This window comes from Salmo salar, chromosome ssa21, assembly GCF_905237065.1.
Source record: "Salmo salar chromosome ssa21, Ssal_v3.1, whole genome shotgun sequence".
In the NCBI taxonomy this organism is placed as follows: Eukaryota; Metazoa; Chordata; class Actinopteri; order Salmoniformes; family Salmonidae; genus Salmo; species Salmo salar.
The window spans coordinates 53947369-53968009 of record NC_059462.1 but is presented as its reverse complement, the minus strand read 5'-3'; the positions used below and the strand labels follow the sequence as shown (position 1 = coordinate 53968009).

Below are 20641 nucleotides of genomic sequence, written 5' to 3'. Positions count from 1 at the left end.
TTAGATATGAAAGCATAATAACAGAAGCTTGGTCCCAGATCTGTTAATGCTGTATTGGTGTGACAATGACTATAGGAGTTGGCGAGACAACACAAACCAGGCTTCAGTAATAGTAATGCACTCTGGGAAATGTAGTTCCTCCTTGGTTTGTGGCACAGGTGGCACCAGTGGTAGAGGTGGTAGATGTAGTAGGGTTCACTGTGGCAGAGCTTTCAGGATGGCATTGACCTCTTCTGCCACGGCGGTCAGGGCAAACTCAAACTGGTCCTGAGAGGGAGACAGAAAGGGAGGGAGACTGTCAGAGACACACACAGAGAAAAATCAACCAATTCTCTGTCGTTAACACAATGGAAAGGTCAAATGCTTTATCTAAATGTTGAAAGTGTGTGGGCAACGTAGAGAAACAAAATGTTGCAGTTCGAGGCCATGTGGCAGAGAGTGATGCGGGCGCTGGAGATTTTCTTTACTGACTTTATTGTCCTCATGGGGAAATTTTGTTCCAGTGTCATGTACACGTTTAAAACCTCTTGACGGTCGCCTAGGATAGGGGGCGCTACAGCGATTTTTGAAAAAAATTCATGCCCATTTTAAACGGCATCCTACTCAAATTCAGAAGCTAGGATATGCATATAATTAATACTTGTGGACAGAAAACACCCTAAAGTTTCTAAAACTGTTTGAATGGTGTCTGTGAGTATAACAGAACTCATATGGCAGTCAAAACCCCGAGACAGATTGTAACAGGATGTGGAATTCTGAATTGCGGACTCAACTTCATCACTTTGCCTATAAATCACACCGTGAGCTATGGTTCATTGAGCACTTCCTATTGCTTCCACTAGATGTCCCCAGTCTTTACAAAGTGGTTTGAGCCTTCTACTGTGAAAACTGACAGAAAGAGAGTCTGTGGAAAGTGGTCAAATGGAGAGGGCCATCACCATTATGACGCCGGCGCCCCTGGCTACCCTCCCCTTTCGAAACGTTTAGAAAGACAATGCAACCGTCCCCCTTGAATCTTATTGGAGCTCTGGTTGAAAAAGACCCTAAAGATTTATGTTATACAACGTTTGACATGTTTGAACGAACTTAAATTAAAAAAAAATGCATTTTGTTGAGAGAGAAGTCCCGCGGCCGACGGTACTTTTGGAGCAGCCTTCAGAACGCGCTAACAACAACAAGCTATTGGGACATAAAGGATTCACTTTTTCAAACGAAAATACATTTGTTGTGGACCTGGGATTCCTGGAAGTGCCTTCTGATGAAGATAATCAAAGGTAAGGGATTATTGACAATAGTATACAAGAGTAGATTTGATATGCGATTGTTCCAAGATGGCGCTGACCTGTAACGGTAGCCTATTTTTCTGAGTATCGCATCCCCTTTTATCGCAAAGTGTGATTACCCAGTAAAGTTATTTTTAAATCTGGCATTACAGGTGCTTTCAAGAGATGTTAATCTATAAATCTTAGAATGACAATATTACATTTGAAAAATGTTTTCGAATAGTAATTTAGTAAATTGTAGCGTTGTTTCACCGGATGCATTTGAGGGAAAATAGTTAGTCAACGTCACGCGCCGATGTAAAATGCTGTTTTTATATATAAATATGAACTTTATCGAACAAAAGAATGCATGTATTGTGTAACATGATGTCCTAGGAGTGTCATCTGATGAAGATTGTCAAAGGTTAGTGCTGCATTTAGCTGTTTTTTGGTTATTTGTGATGCATGTGGTTGGTCGGAAAATGGCTATGTGGCTACTTTTACGATATACTACTCTAACATAATCTAATGTTTTGCTTTTGCTGTAAAGCCTTTTTGAAATCAGACAACGTGGTTCGATTCAGGAGAGGTGTATCTATAAAACGATATACAATAGTCCTATATTTGAAAAAATATATATATTAAATTTTGTAAAGAAAATGGCGATGGGATTTTTTGCTGGATGTTGATCCCGCATACGGGACGGAGCCCGTCCAGAGGTTAAAGTGGCTTTTAACCTGTTATGGCTAGGGGGCAGTATTTTCACGGCTGGATAAAAAAACGTACCCGATTTAATCTGGTTACTACTCCTGCCCAGTAACTAGAATATGCATATAATTATTGGCTTTGGATAGAAAACACTCCAAAGTTTCTAAAACTGTTTGAATGGTGTCTGTGAGTATAACAGAACTCAAATGGCAGGTCAAAACCTGAGAGATTCCTTTACAGGAAGTGGCCTGTCTGACCATTTCTTGAACTTCTTTGCCATCTCTATCTTTTACAAAGGATCTCTGCTCTAACGTGACACTTCCTACGTCTTCCATGGGCACTCAGAGCCCGGGAAAAAACAGAATGTCGTCATCCCAGCCCCAGGCTGAAACACATTATCGCCTTTCTCAAGTGGCCGATCAAGGGACTGTGGGCTTAGGCGCGTGCCCTGGCTGCCCCCGTCTTTGTGATTTTTCCTCTGTTTGCCGAAAAGGAGATTCCCGGTCGGAATATTATCGCTTTTTTACGAGATAAATTGCATAAAAATTGATTTTAAACAGCGGTTGACATGCTTCGAAGTACGGTAATGGAATATTTAGAGTTTTTTTGTCACGAATTGCGCCATGCGCGCGACCCTGATTTACCATTTCGGATAGTGTCTGGGACGCACGAAGAAAACGCCGCTATTCGGATATAACGATGGATTATTTGGGACCAAACCAACATTTGTTATTGAAGTAGCAGTCCTGGGAGTGCATTCTGACGAAGACAACAAAAGGTAATCAAACTTTTATAATAGTAAATCTGATATTGGTGAAGGCTAAACTTGCCGGGTGTCTAAATAGCTAGCCCGTGATGGCTGGGCTATGTACTTAGAATATTGCAAAATGTGCTTTCACCAAAAAGCTATTTTAAAATCGGACATATCGAGTGCATAGAGGAGTTCTGTATCTATAATTCTTAAAATAATTGTTATGCTTTTTGTGAACGTTTATCGTGAGTAATTTAGTAAATTGTTAGCAAATTCCCCGGAAGTTTGCGGGGGGTATGCTAGTTCTGAACGTCACATGCTAATGTAAAAAGCTGTTTTTTGATATAAATATGAACTTGATGGAACAAAACATGCATCTATTGTATAACATAATGTCCTAGGTGTGTCATCTGATGAAGATCATCAAAGGTTAGTGCTGCATTTAGCTGTCTTCAGGGTTTTTGTGACATTATATGCTAGCTTGAAAAATGGGTGTCTGATTATTTCTGGCTTGGTACTCTGCTGACATAATCTAATGTTTTGCTTTCGCTGTAAAGCCTTTTTGAAATCGGACAGTGTGGTTAGATAAAGGAGAGTCTTGTCTTTAAAATGCTGTGAAATAGTCATATGTTTGAAAAATTGAAGTTTTTGTATTTTTGAGGAATTTGTAATTCGCGCCACGCCTATCATTGGATATTGGAGCAGGTGTTCCGCTAGCGGAACGTCTAGATGTAAGAGGTTAAATAACAAAAAAAATTGACAATACAACTTTCATAACAGTTACATAGCAATAAAAAGAGACTAGCCTGCTGGCCTTACTGGGTGGATAGGAACATTAGCCTGCTGGCCTTACTGGGTCGATAGGAACATTAGCATGCTGGCCTGCAATAGTTACCTTTGTTCGAACTGTCAAAGAACCGTCAGACCTAGAGCTCTGAAACTTTAGAAACCTGTTATAGAGCTCAAGTCGATAGTGCACGGTGAGTTATGTGGCTCTAGAAGGTTCTCAGACCGAGAAACAGCCTTGTACGTTTGCAATAACTTCAATTAATTTTGACATCACGAAAATGACGACAATTATAAAAGTCCCAGAGTCGCAAGACTAGGTGCATTGAAACCGCCTCGGCCCATAGAGACGGACCCTAACATTTCTGTCCGACAGCTCATTCAAGGACCCCGTAGCAATGCCCGGAAAATGTGGATTTTCAGCACCAATTAAGGTCGCTGCTCGGGCTCCAAATGACCTATCAAGCCAAAACTTGGGATTCGGGGTCGCCTCAGCTAGGCCTAGACATAATGTCAGAACTGGACCCACAGCTAGAACGTAACTCCGTGTTTTATGTTTTCATTATGGTTTAACTTGTTATGGATAGGGGGCAGTATTTTCACGGCCGGATAAAAAAACGTACCCGATTTAACCTGTTAGGGCTAGGGGGCAGCATTGACACGGCTGGATAAAAAACATACCCGATTTAATCTGGTTACCACTCCTACTCAGTAACTAGAATATGCATATACTTATTACATATGGATAGAAAACACCCTAAATTTTCTAAAACTGTTTGAATGGTGTCTGTGAGTATAACAGAACTCAAATGGCAGGTCAAAACCTGAGAGATTCCTTTACAGGAAGTGGCCTGTCTGACCATTTCTGGAACTTCTTTGCCATCTCTATCATTTACTAAGGATCTCTGCTCTAACGTGACACTTCCCACGTCGTCCATAGGCTCTCATAGCCCGGGAAAAAAGAGAATGTCGTCATTCCAGCCCCAGGCTGAAACACATTATCGCCTTTCTCAAGTGGCCCATCAAGAGACACTAGCTTATGCGCGTGACCCCGACCGCCCCCGCCTTTGGGATTTTTTCCTCTGTTTGCCGAAAAGGAGATTCCCTGTCGGAATTTTATCGCTTTTCTACGAGAAAAATGACGTAAAAATTGATTTTAAACAGCGGTTGACATGCTTCGACGTACGGCAATTGAATACTTTGAATTTTATTGTCAGGAATTGCGCCAAGCGCGACACTTCTTTACTATTTCGGATAGTGTCTGGAACGCATACGAACAAAACGCCGCTATTCGGATATAACGATGGATTATTTTGGACCAAACCAACATTTGTTATTGAAGTAGACGTCCTGGGTGTGCATTCTGACGAAGACAACAAAAGGTAATGACATTTTTATAATAGTAAATATGATTATGGTGAGTGCTAAACTTGCCGGGTGTCTAAATAGCGAGCCCGTGATGCCTGGGCTATATACTTAGAATATTGCAAAATGTGCTTTCACCAAAAAGCTATTTTAAAATCGGACATATCGAGTGCATAGAGGAGGTCTGTATCTATAATTCTTAAAATAATTGTTATGCTTTTTGTGAACGTTTATCGTGAGTAATTTAGTAAAATGTTAGCGAAAATGTTACCGTAAGTTTGCGGGGGGTATGCTAGTTCTGAACGTCACATGCTAATGTAAAAAGCTGGTTTTTGATATAAATATGAACTTGATTGAACAAAACATGCATGTATTGTATAACATAATGTCCTAGGGTTGTCATCTGATGAAGATCATCAAAGGTGAGTGCTGCATTTAGCTGTCTTCTGGGTTTTGGTGACATTATATGCTGGCTTGAAAAATGGGTGTCTGATTATTTCTGGCTTGGTACTCTGCTGACATAATCTAATGTTTTGCTTTCGTTGTAAAGCCTTTTTGAAATCGGACAGTGTGGTTAGATTAACGAGAGTCTTATCTTTAAATGGCTGTAAAATAGTCATATGTTTGAGAAATTGAAGTAATAGGATTTTGAAGATTTTGAAAATCGCGCCACAGGCTGGCAGTGGATGTTACGTAGGTGGGACGAATTCGTCCCGCCGGTCCCATAGAGGTTAATCTGATTGTTACTCCTGCCCAGAAACTAGAATATGCATATAATTATTAGCTCTGGATAGAAAACACTCCAAAGTTTCTAAAACTGTTTGAATGGTGTCTGTGAGTATAACAGAACTCATTTGGCAGGCCAAAACCTGAGAAGATTCCAAACAGGAAGCGCCCTCTCTGACCATTTCTTGGCCTTCTTGATCAACTCTATCCAAAACAGGGGATCTCTGCTGTAACGTGACATTTTATAACGCTCCCATAGGCTCTCAGAAGGTGCCAGAACGTTGAATGATGACTTTGCAGGCCATGGCTGAAAAACAGTAGCGCATTTGGTAAGTGGTCGATCTGAGAACAATGAGACTGGCGCGTGCATGCACGAGACGACTCCATGTTTTCATTTTCAGTCTTTGAACGAAAACAACAACTCCCGGTTGGAATATTATCGCTTTTTTACGAGAAAAATTGCATAAAATTGATTTTAAACAGCGTTTGACATGCTTCGAAGTACGGTAATGGAATATTTTGAATTTATTTGTCACGAAACGCGCCGGGCGCGTCACCCTTCGTTACCCTTCGGATAGTGTCTTGAACGCAAGAAGAAAACGCCGCTATTTGGATATAACTATGGATTATTTGGAACCAAACCAACATTTGTTATTGAAGTAGAAGTCCTGGGAGTGCATTCTGACGAAGAACAGCAAAGGTAATCCAATTTTTCTTATAGTAAATCTGAGTTTGGTGAGTACCAAACTTGGTGGGTGTCAAAATAAATAATTGTTATGTTTTTTGTGAACGTTTATCGTGAGTAATTTAGTAAATTCACCGGAAGTGCTCGGAGGGAATGCTAGTTCTGAACGTCACATGCTAATGTAAAAAGCTGGTTTTTGATATAAATATGAACTTGATTGAACAAAACATGCATGTATTGTATAACATAATGTCCTAGGAGTGTCATCTGATGAAGATCATCAAAGGTTAGTGCTGCATTTAGCTGTGGTTTTTGTGACATTATATGCTAGCTTGGAAAATGGGTGTCTGATTATTTCTGGCTGGGTACTCTGCTGACATAATCTAATGTTTTGCTTTCGCTGTAAAGCCTTTTTGAAATTGGACAGTGTGGTTAGATTAACGAGAGTATTGTCTTTAAAATGGTGTAAAATAGTCATATGTTTGAAAAAATGGAAGTTTTCGGATTTTCGAGGAGTTTGTATTTCGCGCCACGCCTATCATTGGATATTGGAGCAGGTGTTCCGCTAGCGGAACGTCTAGATGTAAGATTAACAGAAGGCGCTGTGATTTTTGGGCCTGCTCTGAAATATGTGATAGTTGGCTTCAAGTCAAGTTGGAAAAAGTGGGTGTGGTGTCAGTTTGGTGTCAGAATGATATCTAATTGACTGATGGACGGTGACTTGCTGGCTGACTTTTGTCCATTTGCAATATGTTTAAACAGGGATAGAACATCACTAAATTGACATTCTGAAATCAACACCAACGAGCGATGGAGAGGAACCAGAATCACTGCCCGGCCATCCCGAGTTCATCGGGCCCAGTCAATTTCGCATTCCTGCAGTATTTTTGAGCATGTAAAATTCGTGATGGTAAATGCCCATTGAAACATACTGCAAATGGCCTGCCGTGCGCCTGGTGATTCGAACGGGTTAGCAGGAGAACATAAAAAAAAGGTTTTTAATGTCTTTAGGGGGTGCAAGGGGTCCACGGTTGGGTAGGGAGCACCCCCCACCGTGCCCATCCAATAGGGGGCACCCCTGGTCATTTTGGACATTTTTCAATTTTTTTTTAAAAAACAACACAGTCCCACTTCTCTCATGTCACCATCGAGCGATGGAGATGAACCACTATCACTGCCCGGCCATCCCGAGTTAATCGGGCAAGTCAATTTTGCCTTTCTGCAGTATTTTTGAGCATGTCAAATTCGTGATGGTAAATGCCCATTGAAACATATTGCAAATGGACAGTACATCAAGGAGATGGGGCTGTGAGCAAGTGGGTCTGGGCAAGGGAGATGTTGTGGACGTCTGTGTGAGGCTGTGGACGTCTGTGTGATGCTGTGGACGTCTGTGTGATGCTGTGGACGTCTGTGTGATGCTGTGGACGTCTGTGTGATGCTGTGGACGTCTGTGTGATGCTGTGGACGTCTGTGTGATGCTGTGGACGTCTGTGTGATGCTGTGGACGTCTGTGTGATGCTGTGGACGTCTGTGTGATGCTGTGGACGTCTGTGTGATGCTGTGGACGTCTGTGTGATGCTGTGGACGTCTGTGTGATGCTGTGGACGTCTGTGTGATGCTGTGGACGTTTGTGTGATGCTGTGGACGTTTTTGTGATGCTGTGGACGTTTTTGTGATGTTGTGGATGTTTGTGTGATGTTGTGGAAGCTTGAGTGATGTTTTGTATTGTTTATATAACATTTGATTTGATTTGTTTACTCCAGTGCTTCCAACAGTTGTGTCAAACTGGCTGGATGGATGTTCTTTGGGTGGTGGACCATTCTTGATACACACGGGAAACTGTTGAGCATCAAAAACCCAGCAGCGTTGCAGTTCTTGACACAAACCGGTACGCCTGGCACCTACTACCATACCCCGTTCAAAGGCACTTAAATCTTTTGTCTTGCCCATTCACCCTCTGAATGTCACATACACAATCCATGTTTCAATTGTCTCAAGGCTAAAAAATCCTTCTTTAACCTGTCTCCTCCCCTTCATCTACACTGATTTGAAGTGGATTTAACAAGTGACATCAATAAGGGATCATAGCTTTCACCTGGATTCACCTGGTCAGTCTATGTCATGGAAACGGCAGGTGTTCATAATGTTTTGTACAAACTGTGTAGTTTGAGAAGGCCATACCTTGGTGTGAACTAAGCTCGGTCTCTGGTCTCGAATATGTTCCAATGTTGCAGCAATATCAATCTCCTTCACACCTGGAAACACATCATATGCATTATGACGTGAAAAAATCATATTCACCAACATGGAGTCAATGATTCACAATGCTGTATAAGTGTCTAATCTAGGATAGGATAAAGTAATCCTTCTACCCCCCCCCCAAAAAAAAAAGATATAGATGTACTATTGTAAAGTGGTTGTTCCACTGGATATCATAAGGTGAATGCACCAATGTGTAAGTCGCTCTGGATAAGAGTGTCTGCTAAATGACGTAAATGTAAATGTAAATATAAAACTACAAGGCGCAAACTATCAAAGACGTCTGACAAGATCAAGATGTCTGACTCACCCTTAGCCATGCGATTGAGGACCATGTCAATAAGGATGTAGGTTCCAGTTCTGCCAGTGCCGTCACTGTAAGAGACAGAGAATATCTCATCAGATCACACGGCACGTCATAAAGACCACAGAAATAGAATCTACAGAACGGGCTTCCTCACTCAAGTCAATGATGGTATAATGGGTGAACTGGCATCCATTGCAATGACATAATGAGTTTACCAGTCAAATTGTCAGAGTTAGAGGTTCCAAGCCTTTTCTATAATGACATTCCTATGATAGAGACACATGGTAGAGGAGTTTGATTTGATAGACTGAATATAAAACACAGGTAGTCTCTTCTAGTCCTGTTCCACATCTGGATGAGCTGTACAGCCAACTCCTATGGTCCATTGTCAATGAAAATGACAATTGAAGTTAAGTAAGACAGTACAAACAGATCTGGGACCAGGCTAAACTGGGTTAGAGCTGTAGGTTTACCTGCAGTGGACGATAATGGGGCAGGATCTACCTCTGTAACACCTATTCACCTTCCTGTTGGAGGGAGACAAGAGGGGAAGGAGGGAGAGAGGTAGAGAGAGGGGAGAGAGGGAGGGGAAGGGGGAGGGAGGGAGGGATGGAGGGTGGGAGGGAGGGAGAGAGAGGAAGGGGGGGGAGAGAGGGAGGGAGGGAGAGAGGGAGGAGGGTGGGAGGGAGGGGAGGGAAGGGGGAGAGGGGGGTGGGAGGGAGGGAGGGAGGGGAGAAGAAGGGGGAGAGAGGGAGGAGGGTGGGAGGGAGGAGGGTGGGAGGGAGGGAGGGAGAGGGGGGTGGGAGAGAGGGAGGGAGAGAGAGAGGAAGGGGGGTGGGAGGCAGGGAGGGGGGAGAGGGGGGTGGGAGAGAGGGAGGGAGAGAGAGAGGAAGGGGGGTGGGAGGGAGAGAGTGGAGGGAGGGATGGAGGGTGGGAGGGAGGGAGGGGGTGGGAGAGAGGGAGGGGGTGGGAGAGAGGGAGGGGGTGGGAGAGAGGGAGGAAGGGGGGTGGGAGGGAGGGAGGGAGGGAGGGGGTGGGAGAGAGGGAGGGGGTGGGAGAGAGGGAGGGGGTGGGAGAGAGGGAGGGAGGCGGTGTGGGAGAGGGAGGGATGGATGGATGGGGGGAGGGAGGGAGGTGGTGGGAGAGAGAGAGGGAGGGAGGGGGAGAGGGAGGGAGGGATAGAAAGAGAGAAGGAGGGAGAGGAGGAGGGAGGGAGTGGAGGGAGAGAAGGAGGGAGGGAGAGATGGGGAGTGGGTGGGAGAGAGGGAGGGGGTGGGAGAGAGGGAGGGGGTGGAGGGAGAGAAAGAGAGGAGAGGAGGGAGGGGAGGGAGAGAGGGAGGGAGGGAGGGGAGGGAGAGAGGGAGGGAGGGAGGGAGGGGAGAGAGGGAGGGAGGGAGGGAGGGAGGGAGGGGGAGGGAGGAGGGAGGGAGGGAGAGGAGGGAGTGGAGGAAGGAAAGAGAACAATATCACAAAATGTAATGTTAACGGACAAGTCTAGATTGGATGCTGCATGGAAGTACCGTTTCTGCTTTACTGGTCTTAAAATACACACAGAAAAACAAGGTTCCCATCTCTGCCTGGAGGCCTGGATATGAATTACAGTTAGTTACAATATATTAGTCTTTGAGGTTGAGGTTAGAGAAACTCAACCCTTCAGTGGAAAGGACAGAAAGTCAAGGCGGAGTAGAGGATTGAAGGAAGGAAGGAGGGAAGGAAGGAAGGGAAGAAGGAAAGAAAGGAAAGAAGGAAGGGAAGGGAAGAAAGGAAGGAAGGGTTTCGACGGATGGACCATCCGGCCAGCGTCGACTCCTGCTGCAGTCACACCTGCCAATGATCATTTTTGTGACTATGCAACTGGACCCAGACTACTAGCTGCAAATCACAAAAATGCCACTGGGAGATGTGGGAATCCCAAGGGCCTATAGCTGACCACCATCACTGAGAGAAAGAGGGATAACCAGATAAGCAGGTACAGAGAGAGGGGGGATTGAGAGAAAGAGAGGGATAACCAGATAAGCAGGTACAGAGAGAGGGGGATTGAGAGAAAGAGAGAGGTAGTGAGGAAGGTAGGTAAAGATTTACTAGGAAAGAGAAATGGATAAAGTAAAGGAGGCTATCAGGGCAGGACAATGAAGTGGAAAAACATGAGCTCAAACAAAAAATGAAGGCAAATATACACAGTTGCTTCATTAAATCTTACAAGGTTCAAACATCCCCTCATATTACATAGGACAGTATTTGGACTGGCCACACAGTCGTTACATAGGACAGTATTTAGACTGGCCACACAGTCGTTACATAGGACAGTATTTAGACTGGCCACACAGTCGTTACATAGGACAGTATTTAGACTGGCCACACAGTCGTTACATAGGACAGTATTTAGACTGGCCACACAGTCGTTACATAGGACAGTATTTAGACTGGCCACACAGTCGTTACATAGGACAGTATTTAGACTGGCCACACAGTCATTACATAGGACAGTATTTGGACTGGCCACACAGTCGTTACATAGGACAGTATTTGGACTGGCCACACAGTCATTACATAGGACAGTATTTGGACTGGCCACACAGTCGTTACATAGGACAGTATTTGGCCACACAGTCGTTACATAGGACAGTATTTGACCACAGTCATTACATAGGACAGTATTTGACCACACAGTCATTACATAGGACAGTATTTGGACTGGCCACACAGTCATTACATAGGACAGTATTTGACCACACAGTAATTACATAGGACAGTATTTGGACTGGCCACACAGTCGTTACATAGGACAGTATTTGACCACACAGTAATGACAGCCAGCTATTGTACATACACAGTAAAACTGGCAGGGCAGGGTAATGGTAGTCAAGTTGCAGTTCAACATTCAAAAGGCACCTGCACATCTGAGCTATCTACATTGCAGGTGCCTGGTAACAGTTGAATAAGATAATAAAAAAGAGGAAACCTGTACACTGCTCTTGATAGCATCTCTGCTATGATACTAGCCAGAGCAGTGAGACTAGCCAGAGCAGTGATACTATCAAGAGCAGTGAGACTAGCCAGAGCAGTGAGACTAGCCAGAGCAGTGATACTATCAAGAGCAGTGAGACTAGCCAGAGCAGTGAGACTAGCCAGAGCAGTGAGACTAGCCAGAGCAGTGATACTAGCCAGAGCAGTGATACTAGCCAGAGCAGTGATACTAGCCAGAGCAGTGATACTAGCCAGAGCAGTGATACTAGCCAGAGCAGTGATACTAGACAGAGCAGTGAGACTAGACAGAGCAGTGAGACCAGCCAGAGCAGTGAGACCAGCCAGAGCAGTGAGACTAGCCAGAGCAGTGAGACTATCCAGAGCAGTGATACTATCCAGAGCAGTGATTATATCAAGAGCAGTGATACCAGCCAGAGCAGTGAGACTAGCCAGAGCAGTGAGACTAGCCAGAGCAGTGAGACTATCAAAAGCAGTGATACCAGCCAGAGCAGTGATACCAGCCAGAGCAGTGATACCAGCCAGAGCAGTGAGACTAGCCAGAGCAGTGAGACTAGCCAGAGCAGTGAGACTAGCCAGAGCAGTGAGACTATCAAGAGCAGTGATACCAGCCAGAGCAGTGATACCAGCCAGAGCAGTGATACTATCCAGAGCAGTGATACTATCCAGAGCAGTGAGACTAGCCAGAGCAGTGAGACTAGCCAGAGCAGTCAGACTAGCCAGAGCAGTGAGACTAGCCAGAGCAGTGATACTATCCAGAGCAGTGAGACTATCAAGAGCAGTGATACTATCCAGAGCAGTGAGACTATCAAGAGCAGTGAGACTATCAAGAGCAGTGAGACCAGCCAGAGCAGTGAGACTATCCAGAGCAGTGAGACTATCCAGAGCAGTGAGACTATCAAGAGCAGTGAGACTATCAAGAGCAGTGAGACTATCAAGAGCAGTGAGACTATCCAGAGCAGTGAGACTATCCAGAGCAGTGAGACTATCCAGAGCAGTGAGACTATCAAGAGCAGTGAGACTATCAAGAGCAGTGAGACTATCAAGAGCAGTGAGACTATCAAGAGCAGTGAGACCAGCCAGAGCAGTGAGACTATCCAGAGCAGTGAGACTATCCAGAGCAGTGAGACTATCAAGAGCAGTGAGACTATTAAGAGCAGTGAGACCAGCCAGAGCAGTGAGACTATCCAGAGCAGTGAGACTATCCAGAGCAGTGAGACTATCAAGAGCAGTGAGACTATCAAGAGCAGTGAGACTATTAAGAGCAGTGATACTATCAAGAGCAGTGAGACCAGCCAGAGCAGTGAGACTATTAAGAGCAGTGAGACTATCCAGAGCAGTGAGACTAGCCAGAGCAGTGATACTATCCAGAGCAGTGATACTATCCAGAGCAGTGATACTATCCAGAGCAGTGATACTATCCAGAGCAGTGAGACTATCAAGAGCAGTGAGACTATCCAGAGCAGTCAGACTACAGTGAATTAAGTGATACTGCCCAGTGGTGTAGTGTATGTCAAGCTGCACGAACAGACAACGTCTGCAGTACCTGCGGAAGTCCAGCAGAGGGCGTGTGGAGGTAGGGATTCCGTTGGCGGGCCAGCTGAGCAGGTGGAACTGTGTCAGGGTTCGAGTCTCCTGGGTCTGAACGTTCTTCAGGTAGAAACTACGAACCAGGAAGTCCTTACACCAGATGTGTTCAGAGACCAAGTTCACCTTGTAGGGAACAAAGATTATTTAATAATCACTGCAGTGGGCCCCTGAACAAGGCAGTTAACCGACAGAGATAGACTATAGATAAGTGTTTCTCAATCCTGGTCCTGGGGACCCAAAGGGGTGTACATTTTTAGTTTTTTTGCCCTAGCACTACACAACTGATTGAAATCATCAACTCGTCATCAGATTTCGATGATTTGAATCAGGTGTGTAGTGCTAAGGACCAGGATTGAGAACTACTGATAACGATATATATATATATATAAACCCCTCACCTCGTAGATGTGGTAGAGGGAGGATCCCTCGTCAGGCCAGTAGCGAACACACTGAATCTCTCCATCCTCAACCAGAGCTGTCATCATCACGATCACTGTGCAGCCATTCTCCCACACCATCTATATTACAACAACACACTGTCACTGTACAGCCATTCTCCCACACCATCTATATTACAACACACTGTCACTGTGCAGCCATTCTCCCACACCATCTATATTACAACAACACACTGTCACTGTGCAGCCATTCTCCCACACCATCTATATTACAACACACTGTCACTGTGCAGCCATTCTCCCACACCATCTATATTACAACAACACACTGTCACTGTACAGCCATTCTCCCACACCATCTATATTACAACACACTGTCACTGTGCAGCCATTCTCCCACACCATCTATATTACAACAACACACTGTCACTGTGCAGCCATTCTCCCACACCATCTATATTACAACACACTATCACTGTGCAGCCATTCTCCCACACCATCTATATTACAACAACAACACTGTCACTGTACAGCCATTCTCCCACACCATCTATATTACAACACTGTCACTGTGCAGCCATTCTCCCACACCATCTATATTACAACAACACACTGTCACTGTGCAGCCATTCTCCCACACCATCTATATCACAACAACAACACTGTCACTGTGCAGCCATTCTCCCACACCATCTATATTACAACAACAACACTGTCACTGTACAGTACAACAACAACACTGTCACACAGCTGACTGTACTGGTATATACTGTGATTGACAAACCAGACTAGGGCCATAGTTACTGCGCCATGTCCTTCTACATTCAACTGTGTCACTAGAGCTGCGTTTACACAAGCAGCCCTGTTCTGATCCTTTTTCCAAGTTTCAGTTTATTAACGTACCATTAAAAACTGCTTTCCTTCAAGATTTTTGGTCAGCTGACTCAAGCTAAAAGTTCCTCAGAGTACTATGTGTTCCACTGACCTGCCAGAAGTCAGCGATGGTGTGTTCTAGTGGTCCCTGGGTGGCGATGTAAGCAGGCAGTCGAGGATCGTGGTCAATCTGGGGTATACAGACAGAGGATATTTAATGACATCTGTGTCAACCACAAGACAAAGTCCATCACCATCCCAAGAGTAGCAGTCAGAGATCTTACTATGATACTGGCATTAATGTAGTCTTCCTTAGTGGAGTTGCTGTCTGCCTTCAGTTTCACACGGGAGTGATCATCTGGAACAGAACACAGAGTAACTAACCAAACTCTAGAAGAGGATCGTAGTAGATATAACATTTAGGCCTGGATTCAATCTAATGCAGATGAATGGCCTGCGCACAGCAATAGGCTTATCAAAGGCAATTTTCCCTGACGTTTGCTGAGATCACGCTTGCTCTAAATGCTGCGGATGCCCAGCTCAAGCAGAAATCCACTTGACCTTATTATGTGTTTGATTGAATCCCAGCCCAAGATTGGAGGATAAACCCGAGGAGAGGTATATAAGACTCACAGGGAAGAAACTCAGGGCAGCGGTTCTTCTCCAGGTGGGCTTCACTCTGCGCTACAGTGACAGCACTGGGTTCAGCCTGGTAGGAACATAGAGCCTTCCACTCCTTCATCAGACGGTCCTTATTCTTCAGATGATCCTCCATATAGGCCTGAGGAGAGGAACACTAACGTTAGGAACAGAGTTCAGAATATCTTCGCCATGGGATATGAATACTAGTTGTTATAGTGTGTTTGATGAGAGCTCAAAGGCATTATCATTATTAAACAATCAGGGCCCATTTCCTGGACACAGATAAATATAATGACCCCATACCTTCTGATACTGACCAGTAGTAAATATAATGACCCCATACCCTCTGATACTGACCAGTAGTAAATATAATGACCCCATACCCTCTGATACTGACCAGTAGTAAATATAATGACCCCATACCCACTGATACTGACCAGAAGTAAATATAATGACCCCATACCCTCTGATACTGACCAGTAGTAAATATAATGACCCCATACCCTCCGATACTGACCAGTAGTAAATATAATGACCCCATACCCTCTGATACTGACCAGTAGTAAATATAATGACCCCATACCCTCTGATACTGACCAGTAGTAAATATAATGACCCCATACCCTCTGATACTGACCAGTAGTAAATATAATGACCCCATACCCTCTGATACTGACCAGTAGTAAATATAATGACCCCATACCTTCTGATACTGACCAGTAGTAAATATAATGACCCCATACCCACTGATACTGACCAGTAGTAAATATAATGACCCCATACCCTCTGATACTGACCAGCAGTAAATATAATGACCCCATACCCTCCGATACTGACCAGTAGTAAATATAATGACCCCATACCCTGACACTGACCAGTATCATGTGACCAGTAGAGATGTCCATCTTGGACTGGGCGGGCTCTTCGCTCCAGGAGGGCGTACTGCTGTGTGAGGAGGGGCTGTGTTGTGGACCGTCACTGAATTGGGACGACACACTGCTCACCCTGGAGGTGTCTGTCCCCCTCCGTCCCCCCGCTCCCACACCCACCGCCTCCTGACGACTGAGCGAAGTCTTGGCTGCCATGTGCTGCCTGCAGAGCTCCTAGGAAGTCCACAGAAAGATATTCCGGTAAACAAGCTGTAAACAAGAAGCTAATCACTTTCATCAGCCACAATTAGGATTCTATCATCACAAGTCGTGAGAAATTGAATGGAGACATTAAATGGTAAAATGTCACACAAGCAACTAACAACAGTGGATGCAGATGTATGCTCAATATAAAATGATAAAGCCACGACTAGTTGGTTGCCACAATATTGGAAGAGGCAATTACTTAAAAAAAGAAATGAAAGAATTAGTCTGCCTGCCACCCGCATTGACAGCAATGCAGCATAAAATTCAAGTCAGTTGGAAACAGGGCTTTAATGTCCCAATACCTTGACATTAGGTCTATGAAGTGACATATCTACAGTGAGGAAAAAAAGTATTTGATCCCCTGCTGATTTTGTACGTTTGCCCACTGACAAAGAAATGATCAGTCTATAATTTTAATGGTAGGTTTATTTGAACAGTGAGAGACAGAATAACAACAAAAAATCCAGAAAAACGCATGTCACTCATGTTATAAATTGATTTGCATTTTAATGAGGGAAATAAGTATTTGACCCCCTCTCAATCAGAAAGATTTCTGGCTCCCAGCTGTCTTTTATACAGGTAATGAGCTGAGATTAGGAGCACACTCTTAAAGGGAGTGCTCCTAATCTCAGTTTGTTACCTGTATAAAAGACACCTGTCCACAGAAGCAATCAATCAATCAGATGTCAAACTCTCCACCATGGCCAAGACCAAAGAGCTCTCCAAGGATGTCAGGGACAAGATTGTTGTCAGGTATGCTATCTTCGAATTCCCTTCCATAAATCAGCCCAGGCGCAGCGTGCCGGTAGTTCCACATATTTTGTTAGTGAACCCGAAGAAAACAAGAAACAGGTGAAACTGAAACAAACGTGGCGTTCTGGGGCTGCAATAAACAAGATCCCACGGAAACACAGGGAAAAACAGGCTGCCTAAGTATGGCTTCCAATCAGAGACAACGATAGACAGCTGCCTCTGATTGGAAACCATACCCGGCCAAAACATAGAAACAAAAACATAGAATGCCCACCCACCTATCACACCCTGACCTAGCTAAACAGAGAAAACACTGCTCTCTTAGGTCAGAGCGTGACAATTGTAGACCTACACAAGGCTGGAATGGGCTACAAGACCATCGCCAAGCAGCTTGGTGAGAAGGTGACAACAGTTGGTGCGATTATTCGCAAATGGAAGAAACACAAAAGAACTGTCAATCTCCCTCGGCCTGGGGCTCCATGCAAGATCTCACCTCGTGGAGTTGCAATGATCATGAGAACGGTGAGGAATCAGCCCAGAACTACACGGGAGGATCTTGTCAATGATCTCAAAGCAGCTGGGACCATAGTCACCAAGAAAACAATTGGTAACACACTACGCCGTGAAGGACTGAAATCCTGCAGCGCCCGCAAGGTCCCCCTGCTCAAGAAAGCACATATACATGCCCGTCTGAAGTTTGCCAATGAACATCTGAATGATTCACAGGACAACTGGGTGAAAGTGTTGTGGTCAGATGAGACCAAAATGAAGCTCTTTAGCATCAATTCAACTCGCCATCTTTGGAGGAGGAGGAATGTTGCCTATTTCCCCAAGAACACCATCCCCACCGTCAAACATGGAGGTGGAAACATTATGCTTTGGAGGTGTTTTTCTGCTAAGGGGACAGGACAACTTCACCGCATCAAAGGGATGATGGACGGGGCCATGTACTGTCAAATCTTGGGTGAGAACCTCCTTCCCTCAGCCAGGGCATTGAAAATGGGTCGTGGATGGGTATTCTAGCATGACAATGACCCAAAACACACGGCCAAGGCAACAAAGGAGTGGCTCAAGAAGAAGCACATTAAGGTCCTGGAGTGGCCTAGCCAGTCTCCAGACCTTAATCCCATAGAAAATCTGTGGAGGGAGCTGAAGGTTCGAGTTGCCAAACGTCAGCCTCGAAACCTTAATGACTTGGAGAAGATCTGCAAAGAGGAGTGGGACAAAATCCCTCCTGAGATGTGTGCAAACCTGGTGGCCAACTACAAGAAACGTCTGACCTCCTGTGATTGCCAACGAGGGTTTTGCCACCAAGTACTAAGTCATGTTTTGCAGAGGGGTCAAATACTTATTTCCCTCATTAAAATGCAAATCATTTTATAACATTTTTGACATGCGTTTTTCTGGATTTTTCTTCGGCTTGCAAGCCTCCCCCTTTTTCCTTCAAAATAATGATGGTCATTATGGCCAAACAGTTCTATTTTTGTTTCATCAGACCAGAGGACATTTCTCCAAAAAGTACGATCTTTGTCCCCATGTGCAGTTACAAACCGTAGTCTGGCTTTTTTATGGCGGTTTTGGAGCAGTGGCTTCTTCCTTGCTGAGCGGCCTTTCAAGTTATGTCGATATTGGACTCTTTTTACATGTGGATATAGATACTTTTGTACCCGTTTCCTCCAGCATCTTCCCCTTTGTCCTTTGCTGTTGTTCTGGGATTGATTTGCACGTCTCCTTCCTGAGCGGTATGATGGCTGCATGGTCCCATGGTGTTTACACTTGTGTACTATTGTTTGTACAGATTTGTACATTTTTCTGAGGTCTTGGCTGATTTCTTTACATTTTCCCATGATGTCAAGCAAGGAGGTACTGAGTTTGAAGGTAGGCCTTGAAATACATTCACAAATACACATCCAATTGACTCAAATTATGTCAATTAGCCTATCAGAAGCTTCTAAAACCATGACATCATCTTCTGGAATTTTCCAAGCTGTTTAAAGGCACAGTCAACTTAGTGTATGTAAACTTCTGAGCACTGGAATTGTGATACAGTGAATTGTAAGTGAAACAATCTGTCTGTATACAATTGTTGGAAGAATTACTTGTGTCATGCACAAAGTAGATGTCCTAACCGACTTGCCAAAACTATAGTTTGTTAACAAGAAATTTGTGGAGTGGTTGAAAAACGAGTTTTAATGACTCCAACCTAAGTGTATGTAAACTTCCGACTTCAACTGTATAAGGCTCTATCCTCGCCTACCCGGTAGTCAAAGTGTCAGGTTCCAAATGGCACCCTATTCCCTATCTAGTGCACTGCTTTTGACCAGTCCAAATGGCACGATATTCCCTATCTAGTGCACTGCTTTTGACCAGCCCGAATGGCACAATATTCCCTATCTAGTGCACTGCTTTTGACCAGTCCAAATGGCACAATATTCCCTATCTAGTGCACTACTTTTGACCAGCCAAATGGCACAATATTCTCTATCTAGTGAACTACTTTTGACCAACCAAATGGCACAATATTCCCTGTCAAGTGCACTACTTTTGACACAGGCCCATAGCGCTCTGGTTTAAAAAGAAGTGCACTACATGGGGATTAGGGAGTGATTTGGGACACACAGGAAGTGTCTCCTCTCCTCTACCTGGTAGTCAAAGTGTGTCTCCGGTCCTCCCTCGGGTCCGAGGCCCAGTTTCCCTGAGGCCGGCTGCTGGGCGTGGTGTCTGAGACAGGCGATGGTCAGCGCTACTACCACCACCCCGCCCACACACGCCATGGACACCAGCGTCAGTACCAGCCCACTGGAGCCCTCCCTCACCCGCGTGGCATGGGGCAGCCCATGACCCTCGCTCCTCTGTGGGGGAGAGAGAGAAATAGAGAGGAGAGAGAAGAATAGAGAGGTCGAGAGAGAGTAGGAGGAAGAGGAAGAGAGAGACAGAGAGGAGAGAGAGTAGGAGGAGAGAGAGTAGGAGAGAGAGAGAGAGAGAGAGAGAGAGAAGAGAGAAATAGAAAAGAGAGAAAAATAGAGGGGAGAGAGAGTAGGAGAAAGAGGAAGTGAGAGAGAAGCGAAGGAGAAAGTAGGGAAAAGGTGATTATTATTTATGTCAACAAAGATACTTGTTTGTTTATTGAGATGTTAAGAAGTTAGTTCTCTTCAGAGAGTTGACTATAATGATATCTGTCTCTTCCCCACTCGTAATGATAGAGCAGGACCAGAAAAATGACAGCGAGAGACAGCTGTGAACTACCAGCTGTGAACTACCAGGTGTGAACTACCAGCTGTGAACTACCAGCTGTTAACTACCAGCTGTTAACTACCAGCTGTGAACTACCAGCTGTGAACTACCAGCTGTGAACTACCAGCTGTGAACTACCAGCTGTTAACTACCAGCTGTTAACTACCAGCTGTGAACTACC

The 20641-nt window shown here is 44.7% G+C and overlaps 1 protein-coding gene across 2 annotated transcripts in view; it reads right to left on the bottom strand.

Moving 5' to 3' along the window:
* LOC106582506 (receptor-type tyrosine-protein phosphatase-like N) overlaps positions 1–20641 on the bottom strand; it is a 94958-nt gene that overhangs the window by 876 nt on the left and 73441 nt on the right. The window contains exons 13-23 of one of the 2 annotated variants that reach the window (XM_045704906.1): positions 19869–20078; positions 16201–16440; positions 15329–15476; positions 14980–15053; positions 14808–14885; positions 13823–13942; positions 13381–13547; positions 9323–9376; positions 8853–8917; positions 8465–8538; positions 1–267 (exon numbers count right to left, since the gene is read on the bottom strand). The exon at positions 1–267 is cut by the window's left edge and continues 876 nt beyond it. In XM_045704906.1, the coding sequence (XP_045560862.1) occupies positions 196–267; positions 8465–8538; positions 8853–8917; positions 9323–9376; positions 13381–13547; positions 13823–13942; positions 14808–14885; positions 14980–15053; positions 15329–15476; positions 16201–16440; positions 19869–20078 (1302 nt within the window). In that variant the 3' untranslated portion in view covers positions 1–195. The remainder of the gene's footprint in view (positions 268–8464; positions 8539–8852; positions 8918–9322; positions 9377–13380; positions 13548–13822; positions 13943–14807; positions 14886–14979; positions 15054–15328; positions 15477–16200; positions 16441–19868; positions 20079–20641) is intronic. The other variant, XM_045704907.1, reaches the window with a different exon arrangement.